This window comes from Taeniopygia guttata, chromosome W (assembly GCF_048771995.1).
Source record: "Taeniopygia guttata chromosome W, bTaeGut7.mat, whole genome shotgun sequence".
NCBI classification, from domain to species: domain Eukaryota; kingdom Metazoa; phylum Chordata; class Aves; order Passeriformes; family Estrildidae; genus Taeniopygia; species Taeniopygia guttata.
In genome coordinates this window covers 28,887,804-28,907,661 of record NC_133064.1, presented here as the reverse complement: position 1 = coordinate 28,907,661, position 19,858 = coordinate 28,887,804, and the positions used below count along the sequence as shown (strand labels likewise).

General features: G+C 46.2%; 1 protein-coding gene across 1 annotated transcript in view; it reads right to left on the bottom strand.

Moving 5' to 3' along the window:
• LOC140682144 (RNA-binding E3 ubiquitin-protein ligase MEX3C-like) overlaps window positions 1-7,149 on the bottom strand; it is a 58,000-nt gene extending 50,851 nt beyond the window's left edge. Inside the window, 1 exon segment of the mRNA XM_072923039.1 lies at window positions 6,966-7,149. Coding sequence (XP_072779140.1) covers window positions 6,966-7,134 — 169 coding nt within the window. The 5' untranslated portion in view covers window positions 7,135-7,149.
• Between the last annotated feature and the right edge of the window lie 12,709 nt (window positions 7,150-19,858).

The window sequence follows — 19,858 nt, the reverse complement described above, 5'->3', positions numbered from 1 at the left end:
GTTTTCTAAAGCCTTCTGAGTTTGCATTCTGTTGGGAAGCTTTCCCACACAGTTTCTGTAAATAACATATTGTTTTGCATTCCTTCGTGGGGGTGGAGAGACTTGATGTACTAGTGCTTTTTCCAATGTCTCTGGAGAGGTGGCCCATTCACTCTCCAATCCACTGTCACCTTTGGAGAAGTATAAAAGTTGGAGTCAGAAAATAAACGCTCTCTTTTACCTTGCAAAGTGGCAAGTGGCCCGCGTTGTGCATTCTCGTGTCCTATAGTGACAGTTGTTCACCTTTGAGATTTTTCTACCTCAAAGACTACAAAGAAATGTATTGCACTACCCCAAAATGTGTCTGTGAACTTCATTTCTCGATGGGCAAGGGGAATAAGAAAAGGCTGAGAACAGTTAGGATTAATAAAAATATCATAAAAAAAAAAAAAAAAGAAAACAAAGGCACAAAAACCTGCCAGGTTTTAGAAATAATACACAACTTTTAAGGAAGCCCTTAACTTATTCATTAAAGTCTTAATCCTTTGCCTGTGATGCAAATGCTTCCAGCAGCAACACATTGAATTACTGTCACAGTAAACCAGCAACATCTAACATAGTTTCAACTATCAATCACAAGGTAGATTTCAAGCACTCCACACCTTCTATAGCTGTGGCATCCCACATCTGTGCACAGGTACCAGCCAAAATGCCTACACAAGACCCTGGGCTGCAGCAAAAGACATGCCCAGCAGGTCAAGGGAGGTGATTCTCCCCCTCTACTCTGCCCTTCCGAGACCCCACCTGGAGTATCATGTCCAGGCTTAAGGTCCTCAGCACAAGAAAGATGTGGACCTGTTAGAGTGGGTCTAGAGGTGGCCACAAAGATGATCAGAGGATTGGTGAACTTCTCTCTTATGAAGAAAGGCATAGGATTGTCCAGCATGGAGAGGAGAAGGCTTCAGAGAGACCTCATTGCAGCCTTCCAGTAGCCAAAGGGGGTTTATAAAAAGGAGGGAGAAGGGCTCTTTATACAAGCAGATAGTGACAGGAAAAGGGGCAATGGTTTTAAACTGAAAGACGGCAGGTTTAGAGATGTTAGGAAGAAATTCTTTACTCAAACGGTGGTGAAGCACTGGAACAATTTGTCCAGAGAAGTTGTTGATGCCCCATTCCTACAAGTGTTCAGGGCCAGGTTGGATAGGACCCTGAGCAACCTGATCTAGTGAAAGGCACCCCTGCCCATGGCAGGGGAGGGTTGGAACTAGATGATTTTTAAAGTCCCTTCCAACCCAAACCATTCTATGATTCTAATCTGGAATCCAGCAACCTAGAGCAGGGCTGTGGGAACACCACTTCACTGCCTTAAGTGCTGTATTTATTTCTGAAACTCACACACAATTGAAAAAAATGTTAAATGCGTGCACCATAAGGTCTTTGTTTGTTTACAGCTTGCTGTCATGGTTTGACGCTGGCACAATGCCAGTGCCCCCATGAAAATGCAACCTATCAATTGAATGCTGCGAAATGCGATCGAGAACAGAGCAAAGCAGGCCAAACTTAATAACAAAGGAAGAACTTTATTACACTACTACTACTATTACACTACTACGACTATAAAAGGAAAAAAGAAGAAAAAAAAGCCACACACACAAAATTCAAAATGAAAACCTTTCAAAACATTCCTCCTCCCACAACCCAACTCAAACAAATCACAGCGAGACACATTTTAACCCTTAATCAAGTCTTCACCCTTCCACATAATCAATACTGAGTCCATCAGGGGAGAGAGGAATCTCCCTTGCACCATAGACCCCCAGGAAACACAGCTGCCACCTCTTGTGTTTCCATGTCACACATGGCACCGCCCAGACACACCAGGCCAGTGTGACACTCTCCTTTCCCTGTCACAGTGCTCCCACCACCATGCATGGACAGAGACTGCTTATAGGGCCCCTTTAAGGATGCTTTGTCAAGGACCAACAGGAACAACAGTCCAGTGTCTCATTTTGGGACTACAGTTCCCCCCATTTTTCCCTGGGGCCGAGGATCCAAGAACAGAGATCGCCTTCTCTTCCTCTCTGAAGACGGAGGGCATCCCTCACACCCTCCTCCGCTTTTCTCTGTTCATTCCTGAACTGGTAGTTGCTGAAGGAGTTTCTTGGCTCACCATTGTATCCCCCTAAAATGCAGTCTCTCTTGGAGGAAAGATTGGTTCAGTCTATGGCTGACAAAAAGAGTCCAGCCAAAAGCCACTCCATCATCTCCCCCCAATCTTCTTTCCCTAACATCTGAGGTCCCAGGCTGTCTCTCTTTCCTTCAAACTGAGGAGGAGTAATATTTCACAAAGCCTTCATTTCCCAGGAAAGGGTTAAAAGTCCCAGACTCCCTGGATGGCTGAAATCTCGGCCAGGACTCTGTCTCCCATCTCCCACGCTGGGCATCTTCCCCCCCCTTCTCCTTCTCCTCTGCCGGCAAACTTCCTGGTGTCTACAGGCTCTTGATCTCTTTTCCCTCTAGGTTGGGGGGGGGAGGGAAACAAAGACATCTCAGATGTTCTCCACCCTTCCGTCTGCAGGAGCTGGCCCAGCTCAGTTCCTGATCCTTCATCCCCTGGCCTACCTCTGCAGGCCACATGGCTCCCCTCCCCCACCCAGCTCGTGGCTGGGCAGGGGAGGTCTGCACTCTCCGATGACCGGAACCAGAGAGCGAATTCTCCTGGGAATTCCGCTTTTAACCCCTCTGTGTTCTCAGAGGCGTGTCCACCTTCAATTGGTCACCCCAAGTATCAGTATCCAAACCTGACCCCTGACTGGACTGACCTCTTCCTTCCGAGAAAATTCTTTTCCCGTGTCAAACCACGACACTTCCTTAGGACTCAGAAGCTCCTTTGGTCTGATAAAGTGTCTAGAGATTCTCTTCCACTGGGCAAAAAATTAAATTTCGATAAAGAATACTGTGCAATTCTGGTTATCATTACTTTTTCAGTTAGGACTTACAAAAAACATGCTCTCAGACACAGCGATGAGGCCTCAAGCAAAGCCTAGATCAAACTCAGCATTCTTGATATTTTAGAGCTGATGTTTTTAGGCTGCAGATTTTCAAGTTCTTTTTATACCTCAGACAGCAGCAGAAAGAGTATAAACTTAATAATTGTGGAAATCTATCAGAAGTAGCATTTCAATCTCATCACCCTTACATAATTAGATATTAAAGTACTGCAGTATAGAGGAGTCTGGCATAAAATTTATCTGAATTCATTCAAGATAATCCTGGGAAGATAATGGAACAGATCCTCCTAGAAGCTTTGTTAAGGCACATGGAAAACAAGGAGGTGATTCAGGGCAGCCAGCATAGCTTTACCAAGGGCAAGTCCTGCCTGACCAATCTAGTGGCCTTCTGTGATGGAGTGACTACATCAGTGCACAAGGGAAGGGCTACAGATGTCATCTATCTGGACTTCTGTAAGGCCTGTGACACAGTCCCATACAACATCCTTCTCTCTACATTGGAGAGAGATGGATTCGATGAGTGGATTTTTAGATGGATAAGAAATTGGTTGGGCAGTTGCATCCAGAAGGTAGGTAGCAGTCAACAGCTCAGAGTTCTGATGGACATCAGTGAAAAGTGGTGTCCCTCAGGGGGCTGTACAGGGACCACTGTTATTTAATATCTTCATTAATGACATAGACAAAGGGATTGAGTGCACCCTCAGCAAATTTGCAAATGACACCAAGCTGAGTGGTACTGTTGACACATCTGAGGGATGAGATGCCATCCAGAAGGACCTGGACAAGCTTGAGAAGTGGGCCCATGAGAATCTCATGAAGTTCAACAGGACCAAGTGCAAGGTTCTGCACCTGGGTCAGGACAATCCAGGCTGGGGGATGAAGAGATCAAGAGCAGCCCTGCCAAGAAGGACTTGGTGATGCTGGTGGATGAGAGGCTGGACATGAGCCAGCAATGTGCACTTATAGCCCAGAAAGCCAATTGTATCCTGGGCTGAATCAAAAGCAGCCTGGGCAGCAAGGCAAGAGAGGTGATTCTGTCCCTCTGCTCTCATGAAACCCCACCTGCAGTGCTACATACAGCTCTGAGGTCCCCAGCACAGGAAGGATATTGACCTGTTGGAGTCCAGAGGAGGTCACCACCAATATTACAGGGATGAAGCACCTCTCCTATGAGGAAAGGCTAAGAGAATTGGGATTGTTGAGCCTGGAAAAGAGAAGGCTTTGGGGTGACCTAATTGTGGCCTTCCAGTACCTGAAGGGAGCCTACAAGAAAGATGGAAAGAGACTATTTACAAGAGCATGTAGTGACAGAACAAGGGGGAATGGATCCAAACTGAGAGTAAGTTTAGATTAGATATTTGGAAGAAATTCTTTCTTGTGAGGGTGGTGAGGTACTGGAACAGGTTGCCCAGAGCAGCTGTGGATGCCCCATCCCTAGAAGTGTTCAAGGCCAGGTTGGATAGGGCTTTGCACAACCTGGTCTAGTGGAAAGTATGATAATGTAACCAACTGGTTAGGATATCTGCTAGGAAGAGAATATGCATCTTCATTTTTACAGAGAGCAGAACGATCTGTGGATGCAGCTCTGACCAGCCTTGCTCAAGGAAGACCAAGCTGCACTACAATTGACAACTCTTTGTGGGCTAGGGCACAGATGCATGCAAAGCAAATGGATGAGAGCCTCTAACCCATGCAATGAGCCAGCACAGTTCTGGACCATAAAAGGGGATGCAAGGACTAGTATGTCTTAACACATTTGACAAATATTTAGTGGAACTAATACAACTTACATGAGACAGTCTTTAAGCATGTCTCCCATGAATTTTGAAGGGCCTCCTTGCACAAAGTTTTCATGCAAGTATATTTGGTAACAATTTTTTTAGCTCTCCCTCCACTCCTGCTCCTTCCTCTTTTGTAGCCCTAATTCTTTGTATTATAAAATCTCTCCTCATCAAGGCAAAATATTTTATCACGAGCCAAACAGCATGACATCAGATGAAAAATAAAAGCAGAAGCAGCAAATGAATCCTCAGGAACAATGATCCTATTTTTTATGCAAACCCCATTATCTTGTCTTTAAGTGACTCAAAGTACAGAAAAATGTACTACAAAGACCAACCCTGATCTGGTGGAGAATAAACATGGCAGCCTAATCAGTCCTTGAAGCCCAGTAGTTTCTATTTCTCCTTTAGAGAACTGTAGCAATCATAGTTTTCAGTTCTGTTTTCCACCCATCCCCCCTCCTCTGCCCACCATCCCCAGTGACACATGAACAGTCTTAAGACATTGAAACACCATTTTTTTGGAAAAGAAATTTTCTGCTTGAACAGACTTGTCTGCATCAGAGGAAGCTACCTGCAAATTTCTGCTGCACAGCCTTCTATTCTCCTTTGACACATACAGCAAAAACCCCACCCTTAACTGCTAAAAACCTAAAATAAATGTAGAAAGAGAAAACAAGTTTGTCTAAGCATTGGTGCTCGGTGGGCCTTTCTTTAGTACCACATTGGTTTATACGAATCTTACCATTTCTTCCATACTCAAGGGAAAAAAACAATCCAAAGCCACGCTGGTATGGAGAGACTGGGCAGCATAACTGCTCATTATCAGAGCTCATCAGCAAATGAGACACACCACCCCCAAAACAATAAAAAAATAACACAGAAAGGGAAGAGAGAGTGGCAACTTCATTGTCTGAGTTTCCACACCTACACCTGACACTGCTCAGTGCTTCTTCCAATATATAAAAAGGGCTTTTAAAATTAGGTTTACCACTAGAAAGATGGTGCAAAACATCTAACTCCTCCAAGCACCACTCCCACAGGACCATATGAAAGGCACAGAATTAAGGTGACATCACTGATATGACCTCATCCTAATGACATAATAGAGACCCACTGAGTGTAGCAACAGCAATCAACAGGAAGCCATAACCCAAACAGAAAGACAAGGGCTTTCACACAGAGGAGGGCTAAACATGGCTCCTTTCTCCATCTCAGGTCTTTGTAATCGGTGAGCACCATGAAAAGCTGTAGGAACAGTGTCAGTCCATACCTTGCTCTCCAAGGCAAATTAAAGCCCTTCAGGCAAAAATCTTTGTAAAACATAAGTTCTTACAGTGAAAGTCATCTTCTCACTAAAGACCACGAGCCAAGTGTCACTGAAGAGCAAAGCCTATGCCAACACCTACCTGTATGTTGCCAGGCTATCCACTGCATTTTACAGCTCTGTGAAAGACAATAGCATAGTTTTTGTTCATCAGGAAAAGCCCCAGGGATTGTGTAAGTCACAGGAAACAGTGGGGCAGGAGGGCAGGATGTACTGCTATTAGTAGATAGTGGAATTGAGAGATCTTTGAAAGCTGCGTTACCATATTTGGAGAAGTTATTGCAGGGTTAACGCTACCTCGGAGGAAGAAGAATAGGAGCTTTCCTCAAACGACCACCGGACAGCAGAAAAAAGACCCCTAGCAACACGCCACGCAGATGCAGAGCACGTCGAGAATGTCACAAAGTCCGGAACTGAAGGGGTATAAGAACTGAAAGACCGGGAGGTGCGGGGCAAGCCGTTGGTGGGAGCAGAGGCTCCCCGGCCGCCCAGCGCTGCATTTGCCCGTACTGCTTGCTTGCTAAATTAATAAAATTCTCTTTATAAAGTGACACAAATTGGTCCCGTGTCATAATTTATAACAGCTCAGATGAACAAAAATGGAAGGTCTGAGCTAATCCAGTCCTTGCTCTCGCCTTCTCAAGCAGGGCTGGCCTGGTACCAGCATTCTATCCCCCATGGGGAAGCTGGGGTCTGGGAGAGAGAGGTCGTCCCCAGGGGTCATAAAGCTACTACCGAGGCAAGGGGCTCCAGCAGCTGGCCCCGAAGGGGCATGCCCCAGGGGCGTGCGGGGAGAGACCTGCCAGGAACCCCGGGGAAGGACAGCAAGCCCAGGCCGCCCCACACCCCATCCAGTCCTCCACTCACCCTGGTGGCCCACGATCTCAGCCACATGGTCAGAGCTGGGCACGGGCACACACTCGGTGGTGTTGACACTCTTTCCGCAGAGCAACGCCGTCTGCTCGCCGCTGAGGCCCACCGAACCGCTGCTACTCAGGCCACCGCCGTAAGCGTGGAATAGCATTGCCGCCATCATGCCCTTAGGATCATGCGCCCCCGGCGCTAACTCCTGCTCATCGAGAGCGGGCGAGAGCAGGACGGATCCCAACGCCGGCAGCAGGGAGAGCAGCTGGAAGGGCGAGGAAGACGTGGAGAGCAGCAGCAGCGCGGCCAGGTGGTCCTCTTCGTCCTCCAGCTCCAGATCTCCCTCGCCCCTCGCCGCCATCTCCCCCGCTCCGCCAAGCCTCGGCTCCCCGAGGGAGTCGGGCGGCGGCGCCAAGCCCGCCCGCTGCCGGGCCGCCACCCCCATCACTCCGTTGCCTCTGGCGGGCTGGCCGTGGTCGCGGAAGCCGAGGCCGGAGATGTGCTGCACAGGCAGCGGGTGGAGAGGGAGGCGCGGCAGCTCGGCCGCAGAGGAGACCGCGGCGGCACTGCTGCTGCTCGGCATGGCAGGGCCTAGCGGCGTGGAGCCGCCATGCCGTGAGGAGCATGACCCAGTCCCCAGGGCAACACTCTCAGCACACCTTTAACCCCATAACCCTCCCCGCAGCAGGACTACAGACGGCGCTAGAATAGGGGGACCAGCGGGGAGGAGGTGGTCCCGCCCCGCGCTCGCCGAATCGCCATTGGGCGGCAGAGCCGGTTCCTGGGCGGCGCCAGGGATGGATGGTGCCTGCGGGGTGTGGGGAGGCCCCGCCCTCGACACCGCCACCTCAGCGCTTCGGTGAGTCCTGGGACGGTTGGGTTCTGTGAATTAAGGTCCGGTGAGACGGGGTGAGCCCCAAAACAGAGAAAAAAAACCCTAAACGTCTCTGATGGACGTGGTGTCCTCTTTCCCCTCATACCTTTTTGTGTGTTTCCCCGCTGAGGTAAAGGCTCTGTGATTTGACAGTTACCATCCCTAACAGATCTCATTTCCCTTCTCTGTGCTAAAAGCAAAGGCAATTGGCTGTGGACATCTTAATACAACCATAATAAAGTGCTTGAAAGTGATCTCTCATGGAGTTAGTTGCTTTATTAAACAGAGCATCTTCAAGGGCAGCCCAATGTGTCAGGGACATTGGTATGAGCACTGTGGCTTGAACAATTTATAGCCCATACTACAAATTAGAATCCAATAAAGCTTTTATAAAGTTTGCTTTAGGAATATCAAGTTCTTTCTACAATGCTCATATTTGAGGTAATAGACTTGTATAATGACTTTGCAGTCAAAAAAAAAAAAGTGTAATTCTCCAAACTTTTGTCCATACTGGTTGTAAAATAGTTACATGAATCTATTGTCTGAAGGAGTAGGCAGTACAGAAGGATTATGGGGTATATCAAATGTAGATGCAGGTGGAAACCCGTTGATGTAGCTGAAGTTCTGCCTTTTGGTTCACTTCAATTTGCTCTTTTGAATGGCAAAATGAGCTCACAGCTTCAGGGCCATCCCTGCTGTAAAAGCAACATGACTTCACACACAACAAATGTTCCCCATAAATCCTACATGATTACTCCTACCAAGGCCAGGTTGGATAAGGCTTTGAGCAACCTGGTGTAGTGGAAGATGGCCCTGCCCCTGGTAGGGATCTTTACAATTTCTTCCAACCCAAACCATTCCATGATTCTATGGTTCTGGGGACTCTCTGGAGGATACATCCTGCTACTCACCCATAAATGACCGGCTCATTTTTGAAACATATTAGAAGTGTTTGGTTTCCAGCACTATCTTGCTAAATTCCAGTCATTTCCAAGGCATTTATAACCCCCAGGAGGACAGTATTTCTAACATCTGCAGGTAAAGTGAAGTCACAGTTTCCTTAGCATTCTCCAAAATTATGTCTCACCAAAAATTGTTGGGATTCATTTATTCAGATAGACTGTCATACAGGGTCAGGGAAGTAAGTCCTGTACCAGGATCTATTTAACACCATCCCAAGCCCTGCCATGACACCAGAAATTGACCTTCGCCCAGAAGAGAAGAGGGACATACAAGGTCCACACACATCCGAATCTCTCAGTGCAGTCTTACTAATTTTTCTGGTTTTCGTGGAGCAAAGAGAAGATGCCGAGTGAGGTATTGTCATGGGGTGACATTATGATGCTGGTATCCCCAATAGTGTGTTTTGTTTATGTTTGATATTATGTTCTGTGCTTTCAGAACTGACTCTGAAAGTGAAGGTTTGTTTTGTCTTGTTATCAGCCGGCTCACCTCCCCACAGGGTCTGTTGTCTAGAAGAGGCTAGTGCTGGCTGGCTTGCTTTGCTTTGCTTGCTGGCTTTCGCTTGCTTGCTGGGCTTGCTTGCTTCTGCTTTTGCCTTTGCTTTTGCTTGTTAGTTAGTTTAGCTAAGCAGTCCAATTTTTTCCCTGGACTGTTTTTTTTTTCCCTTTCCCTTTCTTGAATATCATTCCAACCTGCTCCGGACTGGGACCTGGGAAACACCGAGGAACACCAGGAGCCTGCGTTTTGTGATCTGCAGCAAAAAAAAAAAAAACAACAAAAAAAAAACCAGTGAAGTAATACAAAACAACACTGATAGGGTCAGAATACAACCTGACACCCTGTGGGTCAGGGTGTTTGTAGCAGTCCAATTGAAATGGTGGCTGCAGTCCTCCTGGAGTGTCAGATGTGGTTCTGTTGAATCAGTGATCCTATAGAATCTTCCTCTGAAGATCCAGTGGTGGTGTAGATGGGCCTGGTCTTTCTCTGGGAATCCAGTGGAGAAGAAAGCTGCTCTTCTGGGAATCCAGTGGAAAAGGCTGCCTGTGGTCTTCCAAATCTTTGATTATATCCAGATAGGAATGCTTGGCTTCTCCCTCTGGGCGGAGCATCTCACAATGGGATGATGTACTTTTATCAGTCATGCAGTGAAACTCAATGGCCCATTAACAGAAGGTATCTCCCTAGAGGAAGAGATAAAGAAAACTGCCCAATTAACAGAAGATAACTGCTGCGCAGATAGGAATAGAATATACACACCTATTTCCAACCTAAGATAGCATTCATTTTAATATTTGCGAAAAGCCAATATTATATATCTATAACAACCCCCCCTTCTTTTTTATAAATAATTTGGCTTGAACAAAAATTCTTGTTTTCTGACCTCCATTATTTGTTCATTTTTTCCACAAATCAATTTTGCTTCTTCAAAGGGGTCTTCCATATTATTCTTTTCTTTAACACCATGATCTTTTGTGCCATTCCCAATGTAGCCAATTTTTGGTCCATAGGCATTGTTACCACTTGCATGCCTTGGACTATGCTGGTGATAAGCCAAATAAAACAGGGGATCAAGCAAGGAAGAAATATCAAACCAGCTGTAGCACATAAAAAGAAGCCTAGCTTCTTCCACCATTCTATCCCAAATATATTATCCCACCAGCTAGTTTTTAGCATTGGTTCACAATTTTGGACCGGTACATGGGCTATTTTTCTGATATTCTTGGCTATACCCAAGATGGCATTTCCAAAGTCATCTATTTTCAAACAACAATGTGATGTATTAAATTTTCCACAAACATCCCCTTCTTCAGCTAATAAATAGTCTAAAGCCAATCTATTTTGATACACTGCAGCTCTTGTCTGGCTTTGTCGCCTTGATATTAATTCCAATGCCTAACCAATGCTTGTTATTATCTCTACAACTGCTTGGAGTCTTATAATACAATTTAACATATAAATTGGGGTTCAATATCCCCAACTCCCATCTTGTGCCCAGGTGGCTGTCCCATATGTTTCCAATATGTGTTCAGGAGGGCATTCCCCATCTCCCCATTTTTGAAATCCTCTAATCAATTCCCTTTTATTTCTTTTTAGGTCCTCATGAATTGGTACTCCTAATTGATCTGCGTCTGGTCCTGGTAAAAGAAAAAATATTGGCTGTATTATTCCCAAAGTACAACTCCCTTTCCACTGGGAGGGGAGTCTTGGGTATGCTCTTTTCCCACATATCCAAAATAAACCATCTGGTGCTTTCCAATAATCATTTCTCTGTTGATGTATATTCTCCCAAATTTTGGATATTTCTGGGATACCAAAATAAGGATCCTTATCTGTATCATTACATTGGAAGAGCCTGATTTCGTTATTATACTTGCAATTTTTTTCTTTTGTTTTTCTCTGGGTCCAATACAGTTGGTTCATCTGGAATCCACTATGTAAAAGTTCCATTACTAACTTTATATCTCTTAAGGGGAGTATTTCCTACTTTGTTTAAAGTTTTTTTCGTGGTGCACCAGAGACATTCTTCTCCTATCACTGTTGAACTTAGAATCCACCCTTCTGGTCAGTTTTCCCCCCTTATATTTGTCCAATTCCATTTAAGGAGTTCAACAGAGCCTAAGCTACTGCCTTTCCATGGTCATTCCTCTGTCATCAAAGCCCTTCCACAGACCAAACAGTTGGTTAAGTTCCTTACTTATTCTTTCCCCTAAATCCACAAACGGGTTTTCCCCAAATCTCGAGATATCTTTTTCTTTTTCTAATTGCTATTTAAGTTTCATATACAGATCTTGATGTGGGGTTGATACAGAGTTAGATTGTTGCACTGGCTTTTCATTTTTGTTTACTAATTGTTCTTTTACCAAATCCTGGACTCTACCCCTAACGATAAATGTGGAACAAACCCATCTCTCCCTTTTTGGACATTCACTTCTGAACCTATTACCACTTGTTCCTCAGTTTTTCACAATCCAGTATTTTTTTCCCATTTTGTATACAGGTACCTAATTTGGATGGGTTATTGTCTTGGTTTACAAGACAGGTGTCTGCTAGGGAAAGCAGAAAAAAAGCCCTTCCCTTGGAATGGAGAATGTAAACCCCCTCCCTCCAAATTATTAAAATAATGAAATCAAGGGGCTCACAGGCAATGATATGGGAATAGGAATAACAGTTCTTTACAAGTATGTATAATAAAGCAAACACACAACAACAACAACTACGGCATTAACAACAAACAGAAACCGGAACCCAGTCACAGCCTTTAGGCTGCGGCACTTTCCCCTTTGGTGTAGTTACGGTCTCAGCCAGCAGGGGCACTGGTAGCTCCCGCGGGGCAGGGCAGGTGCAGTGATCCCCAGGTGGCTGCAGGGGGGCGCGGGCTTGAGGAGCACGTGGCAATGGTGGCTTTGTCCGAAGACAGGAGGAGATGGAACAGAGTTTCCACTTTACAAACCCCTGGGTCAGCCGGCTCAGGTGCCTGTAGTAGGACTCTTGGAAAGCAGCAAGCTGGGCTGGCAGGATGTCTTGGCAGGCAGGGGGGTGAGCGGCTCCCAGCAGGGCAGGGATAGCCGAGCTCAGGATCCCGGGCACCCGAGCAGACGGGGATAGATTTTTCTTTTAGTGAGGTAGGTGTTAATAAGGTCCCAGTTCAGTGGCTGTTCTCACGAGCAGAGGCTCACCCCACAGCAGAAGAAGCAGCTCTGGTCCGGGCTCCGGCAGCAGCAGTGGAAAATCCCTTTCTCAAGAGCAGAGGCTCTTATCCTTCTCCTCCGAGGAAAAAAAAAAAAACAAACCCAAACTGAGAGAGGGCCAGCAGCTTCACCCAGCCCCTTCCCCTGAGGGAAAAATCCCAAAAAACCAGAGTTCCCCCTTTGTCCTGACATAAAATTTTGATAGCCAAACCAAATTCTATTTTTATATCTTTTATTTTAAAGAAAGAAAGTAAGCAGCATTGGGTGGCCGTGGAGTCACTGCCCCACTAATGGCACACGCCACTATAAGTTCACCAGAGTATATAGTTATGAAAAAAACAGCCTGGCTGGGACACTTGGCTTGGGCTAAGTACTGACATTGAAATGTTAATTAGCTAATTGTTCCTGGGAATCACCTACCTCCCCCCACCCTCACTACCATTCTAGGACTGGGATGCAAAATAATCAAGTGGAATCATGGGAGGGGGTTTTGGGGATAAAAAACATCCCTAAATGGAAAAGATGGGCACAGTGAAGGGGGCTGGATGGGTGTGCTCGTTGGGGAAAAGGGAACCCCATCCCTAGTCTGTGTTTGACCTGTCACCATAACCTACAGAGGACCAGACTGGACTGGGCTGTGGGAAGCAGGAGCAAAGCACACACACTTCCTGGTGTTACCAGGAGGGAAGGAGAGGGATAGCTGCTGCTGGATCTTAGCAGCAGGCTCTGCACATCTCCTCACCCTGAAGCTACCAGTGTGCCAGGAGGAAAGGAGAGAGGACGGTCTGCTGGGACTTCAGATATGGACTGCACACCTCTTCACTTCCAGCTACCAGCGTGCCACGGAGACTCCAGGGACAGACTCTGCATGCCTGCTCACCCTTCGGCTACCGGAGAAGATACAACAGTGGGGGTGAGCTCCTTATTGAGCCCCTTGCCGAGCTGACTTTTTAATAAAGAGCTGACTATTAATAAAGGCATAGACCCTGTTCATTTCAATATAGACGGTTTTTAAGCCTACAAAGTATTTTCCAGTGTGTTTGTGTTAGTCCAAATAAGCAAATATCAATAAGCTGGATTCGATAATTTAATAATCTTTCTATGTGGTCGTTGGCTTCCTGTCCTTCTTGTGGTCATCTGGAGGGAGGCCTTTCACTGGTGTCTGCTACATGATTTTGTCAAGTTCATCAAGCTTTTTATTATACACAAGCATTTAGTTGCTTTGTTGTAATATCCCTTAGCTTTACCACAACTTCCTCTATTTTATTCTAACCATCAGTCGTTTTGCTACCTCCTCTCTTTACTATACTTCTATTTTCTTGTTCAATGCTTTATTTGACTATTAGGTCAGAAAGTTTCAAAACCGTTCTTTGTAGTTATCCCTGGGAACATGTCCACTTTCGACACAGCAGATACAAGCATTTGCTGATTCCATTGCCAATTGACACGAATCACAAAAACATTTTTCACAGACCCAAGCACCCAGCAATCAATTCCCATCAGCAACTCAATGGGAAGAAATTCCTCGGGTGATAAGGAATGAACAGAAAAGAAGACCCAACCCCCAACAGTTATAGCAGTGACTGTTGACATGGGTGTGAGTAATAAAAAAAGGAACCTCGGTTTCTTTCCATGTAAAGCTTTCAGTAGCATTTGTGACAGATCTTGCCAGCATCCTGAAAGGGGAAATACAACAAATGAGTGACATAAAAAGAAATAATAGAGGTCCAGTATGGCTTTTACCCCCATCTCCCATGCCTATGGGGTTGCTGCCTATAGCAGGTGTATATGATCTTGGTGGCAAGAACAGCAGCCAACCTGGGCTTGCCCTCAATATCCTCATCACTTCCTTTTTGCTAATTTCTAGGCAAATCATTTTTGTCACTCCTTAACCATAGTTTCCCACCATTCCTCAAATATCTCCCATTCAACATGCACTAGTAATTCCCATCCAAAAAGCAAAGTTATTATTTCAGTTGTTCTTAGTTCTATCTGGATAGGGAATAGATTTGGTGCTTGACACTTCATGCAACGCGAGTGTTGACTTTGTGAACTGCAATGCTATTTTTTTCCACAATTTAAGCATTTACATTTAACCCAGCTAGCATGTCCAGTGTTGGGATGAATCAGACAGGGTACATGGTATGGCACTGATGGAAGTTGTAATTCCTCCTCTTCTTTATATAAGTCACAGGCTAAGGCCAGAATATGAGAACTTTCTGACTGAAACAGTTCAGATCCTTCTGTTTGGGAATAGCATTCACTTGCAAGGTGCTTTCCTCTTCTGCATCTTTGACAAATGTCTGTTGACTGCCCAGTCTTTGCAAGTTTTGGGCAATTTCTCTTGAAATGTCCATGGGCCCCACACTTGTAGCACTCTCACTCTGATTTACTTTTCTTTTGAAGTGTTGAGAGAACCTCTTTGAAGTTCTTATTTTGTGCCTGGATGATTTTTCCCATTTCTTCTCCAACAATGGACGCAACATGTTGAGGTGTTACAACCTTGTTGCACGCTTCCACCATCTCCGCCAGAGAGGTTTGGCCTGGCATTGCGTTGAGGACTCGTCTGCATTCTGGGTTGGTGTTTGCAAATGCAAGGCTTTGGAGCAAGTGTGGTTTCACTGCCTCCTCAGTCACTTGTCTGTCCACTGCTTGTGTGAGGTGGTCAGTGAATGAGGAAAAAGGTTCAGAAGGACCTTGCTTAATGTCTGTATAAATGGTATCCTGAATTCCTGCCGGTGCAATCTGTATAATTGCTCTTCTTGTGGCCTCTTTGATGTTGCTCAGCACCTCTCGTAGAAGTCGTGCTACTTGTTGAGCTGGATTATAATCTGGAGGATCACCTGCCAATTGTGCCACGATGAGACCTGCGTTTGGTCCGCCCTGGTATCTGGTTCTCAGGTCACCAAGAGCTCTTCTCCATTTTGTGTCCCACACGATAGTTTGTGTATCAGTGAGAATCATCAAAATGAGGGATCTGATATCATATGGTATCATATAATATATATTAAAAGTACTTTTTAGCAGTTGTTTGAAATATGAAGATTCAAGACCATTATCTCTTATCGCTTTGATCAGGTCTTTGACAACCTCATGTTCCAATCATTCCTATCTTGGATTTTGTCCCTGTCCATCATAGTTCACAGGCATAGCAATGTCCCTTATACGAGTCATGTGGAAATCCTTCTCTTTAAATACCTTTTTCCAGATTTCCATCCAATCTGTCAATGGAAGTGATCTAGGTATTTGTAATTTCTTAAATATCTAGTTGAAAAATGAAGTTAACTGTTGTTCTTGCTGTGGTACAGCAACCTGTTTCATCCTGGGATCTGCTGGCATCAGTTCAAAAGATGTTGACAATTGTGATGTTTTCCTTGATCTTAGATGAGGAGCAGTAGGAACATCTGCAGCTGGAGGCAAAGCATTGCAGCTTTGCATTGGATGAAAAGTCTGTGAAAGTTGGGTCACCAAATCCGGACGAGACTTCAGGGCTGAATCAATATAATGTAAAAGAAGCTGTCTCACAACGTTGCCCGATATCAGACTTGACAGGTCCAGACGAGACTTCAGACCTGCATCAATATATTGCAAAGAAACTGTCTCACAGCATCCCTTGATTTCCGGGTTGACTGTCTCTGGCGATATGAGCCAGCAGTTCTTGACGCTGAAACCATCTATGATGGAATACATTCTGAAGCAGTTATGCGTATGATGTCATCCTGTTGCTGCTCTTCAGTAGGACTGTCTTGAGCCTCATCATTTTCAGAAGCTGAAGATTGTTCTATTTGCTGCGGAGGACACGCTTTTTCTGAAGTAGTTTTTCTTTTGTAAGAAATCGGAAAATACTGTTGTAATGTTTGTTGCGATGTTGCAGTCCCGCCACTGGGTAGCGCTGTTGGACACCGCCTTGCTGCCTCCCGTGGCAACCGGGACTGGGTGGTGCTTTGAGACACGTCTCTGCCTACACCATGCCTCGTCTTTGCCCGCGACGTCACTGGGGTGTGGAAAGGAACGCCCCCATTGTGGCCACACCCCGCCTCTGCTCGTTCCGGTGTAACCGTGTCCTCGGGAACGCTTTTCTCCTCCCCATCTCCGGCGCTCACGTGGCCTCAATCCCATTCTGGGTCCGCCCCGCCTTCTTCCTCCTTGGGACTGACCACCCCGGGTCCCGTGGCCACGCCCCGCCCCGCCAGGGCTTCCAGTGCATCAATGAGACAAGACAGTATTTTCCCCGCATCTTTTTCCCAGTCTGACATCATCAACGCGCACCCACAGTCCGTTGCTGGTGCTCCAGCCATGTCCGCGCGTCCCGCGCCCCTCGGCTCTGCATGACTCGGTCTTCTCACCGCCCTCCGCCTGCCTCGGGCGATTGGCCGGTGCCTGCCGCCACAGTATCCCTCGCGCAAGTATCCCCCGCGCGCCCCTCTGCATCCGTCAGCACAGACGCCGCTTCACCAACCCCAATGGTCTCTCCTGCCAGCTCTGTGCTATTCTCGGGTTGCCACGACTCCCTGAGAGGCTGTTCTCGCCCTTCCCTCGCGACCCCCGCTGCCACGGAGCTCAGTTCCACCCCTGCTGTTTCCGGAGCGGAGCTGTTTGCCTTTGTCTCTCTCCCCGCCCCCCCCCCCCCCGCCTCCCCCCCCGTATCCCTGGGAAAGGAGGTGGGGGGGGGGGGTTCTGGCTGCGAGGTAGGATTTGCCATTGGTCTCTGTGACTCGGGTGAATACACCTCGAAAGATGCAAAATCCCAATCCTCTAATTAGCTGGGAAATATATCCAATTTTAGCTTTCCTGGTATTAACTGGGGTGTTCGAGGAGACTCACTGGTTGATGATACTCCCTGCACCTCTTTGATTGGTGTCAGGTCCTGCTCCCCCCCTGAATTTTCAGGGCTGTCTGCCGCCTGCAGTCCGCAGGGTGGTGCCTGCCCCCCCTCTTTGGTGGGTGTATCCCCCGTCTGCCGTTTGCAAGACGGAATTCTTCCCATCCCCCTGGTGGGAGTAAGTCCCGCGGGTTTTCTGTTTGAAATTGCTTCTAGCATGGTTCTTGCTGGAGCGAGGAGTTTCACAGCTGTTTTGTCTTTTTGTGGTGCCAAATGATATAATTGTATATTAACATCCTGCCAAAATCCTGGCTCAAAAATCACATGGGTCTCAGTTTATGGGTAATAAGAACGGACCCATTGCAAAAGATCTTTGAGTTCCCTGTCAGCTAAGGTCACAGGATAAGTGGTCGCCACATTCCTTAGAGTGGATAAGATATTAAATTGGTCCTGGGAACAAGCCCCCCCCCCCCCCCATGTTCTTAATTTTGACCGGTCTCACCAATAGCTGCGTCATCTGCAAAATCGGTCCGGAAGCTTTTCTTGGTCTCCGGCCAGCAGATAACATGTGGAGAACACCCAGGGCCCTTGGATCTTCTCCTTTCCAGGTCGAGTTTGAAGAAGCTTGCTCTCTGCAGCGGTTCAGGCTGTTCTTTTCAGGAAGTTTTCTTCTTGGGCTAGGGTCTGATGTTCGGCACAACTGGTGAGTAAGTGCCCACCCAGGGATGTCAAAACTGGCGGGGTCAGCTTGGCAAGACCCCAACAGTGTGAAAGTCCTTTTTTCCCTAGCCTGGCTGCTGAAGAAAAGGTCTGGAATGCGTGAAGCCGAGTTTTCAAGGTTGTTTATATTTCCTTATCTATAATAGTTTCTTTCTGACCTGCTGAGGTCCAGCTAGTACAGAAGCCATGGCAGTCTCCTTCCAGCCCTGGGCGTCTTCCACATTATATACTCAAAATTATGTGTACCATGTTTACAGTTCCCATACCAATACTTAAAATATATGTTGGACAGTGTTTCCCTATCCTAGACCAATAGAAAAGTGTCACTATCACACCAAGACGTGGAGGACAAGAAGAAGGAAGAAGAGGCTAGGGCACGCCCAGATTCCTCCACCTTGTACCCCTGAATTACATTCTAAAAACATCCCAAAATTCTACTTTTCCACCTTGTGTCAATTCTTCTATTACACTACTCAAACCCTTTTGGCTTGTAATTCCTCATATAAGGTTGGCAGCCTCTCCCATGGGCTAAAATCGAAGCCACAGGTGTTTTTGCCTTGCTGCCAAGGTTCCTGAGCCCTTTGCCAGGGTCTCGAGGCATCTGGGGCAGACAAAGAGATGCTCTGGACTCTGACAGTTTAAGTCTTCCGAGTTCATTACAACCCAGTCCCTGCTTGAGAGTCAATTTGACATCACCCAGTTTAGATGTCATAGTCCACTCCTCAGGTTCCTTCACAGGTCCTTTGATTCTGTTGGTGTGGATCCACCCTCTTTCTCTGGTTCGGATTGCTGCCTCAGTCGTCAGTAGTACCTGAAAAGGACCTTCCCATTGTGGAGTTAAAGATTGCTCTTTCCATATTTTTACTAATATCCATTCCCCTAGATGGATATTATGGATTTTAAATCCTAAAGGTATAGTTTGAGGGATTATCCCTTTTAACCACAAATTTTCAAGCGTTTTTGCAATTGTTGTGACAGATTTTCTAACGCTCATTTCCCCTACTTCATAAGTAGCATTTTCATGTTGGGTGGTCCGAAAGGGTAATCCAAACATCATCTAATATGGTGACACTCCCAGGTTGTGTTTGGACCCTCAATAGAGCCAAAGGTAAATATTTTACGCACAACATTTGTGTTTCATTCATTAATTTTGTTAAAGTTCTCCTTAAAGTCTGGTTCATTCAGCCCAAACTTTGTGGATGCCATAGGGTATGCAATTCCCATTTTATTCCCAAGGCTTGAGTTATTTGCTATAAGACTTGACACAAAATATGTTCCTCTGAGTCTATTCTGTTAACCATTCCATACCTGGGAATAATTTGTTCCAAAGGGGTTTTCTATATGTCCTAGGTTATAATATTGGGGTGTATTCCATTACCACCTCGAGCTGCAATTCCTTTTTTTTCCCTTATCTCGTGACTCAGAGATAAGTCCCTCCAGGAGGACCTGTTCTTTTAGCCACATGGCTGATAAGATCACAGCATTCTATTGTGAGATGCTCCGCCCAGAGTGAGGAGCCAAATTATGCCATCAAGGATATAAGCAGGGTTGTGCAGACAGCAAGTAGATCCCCTATTCCAAGAGGAACAGCTGAGACCTTCTCTACACTGGACCTCCAGAGGGAAACTACATCAGTCTACAGGACCACTACTTGGACAGAACCATATCTGCTACCACCGCCCCAGCCAGCAAGTGTCAGGTTGTATCTCTAACTCTGTCAGTGGTTCCTCTTTTGTGCTATTGTATATATTTGGTTCTTTGTTCCCTTTTCCTAATACATTGTATTTCTGACTTAGAGCCTCTCACTGGTTTTGCTTTTCAAACCAGG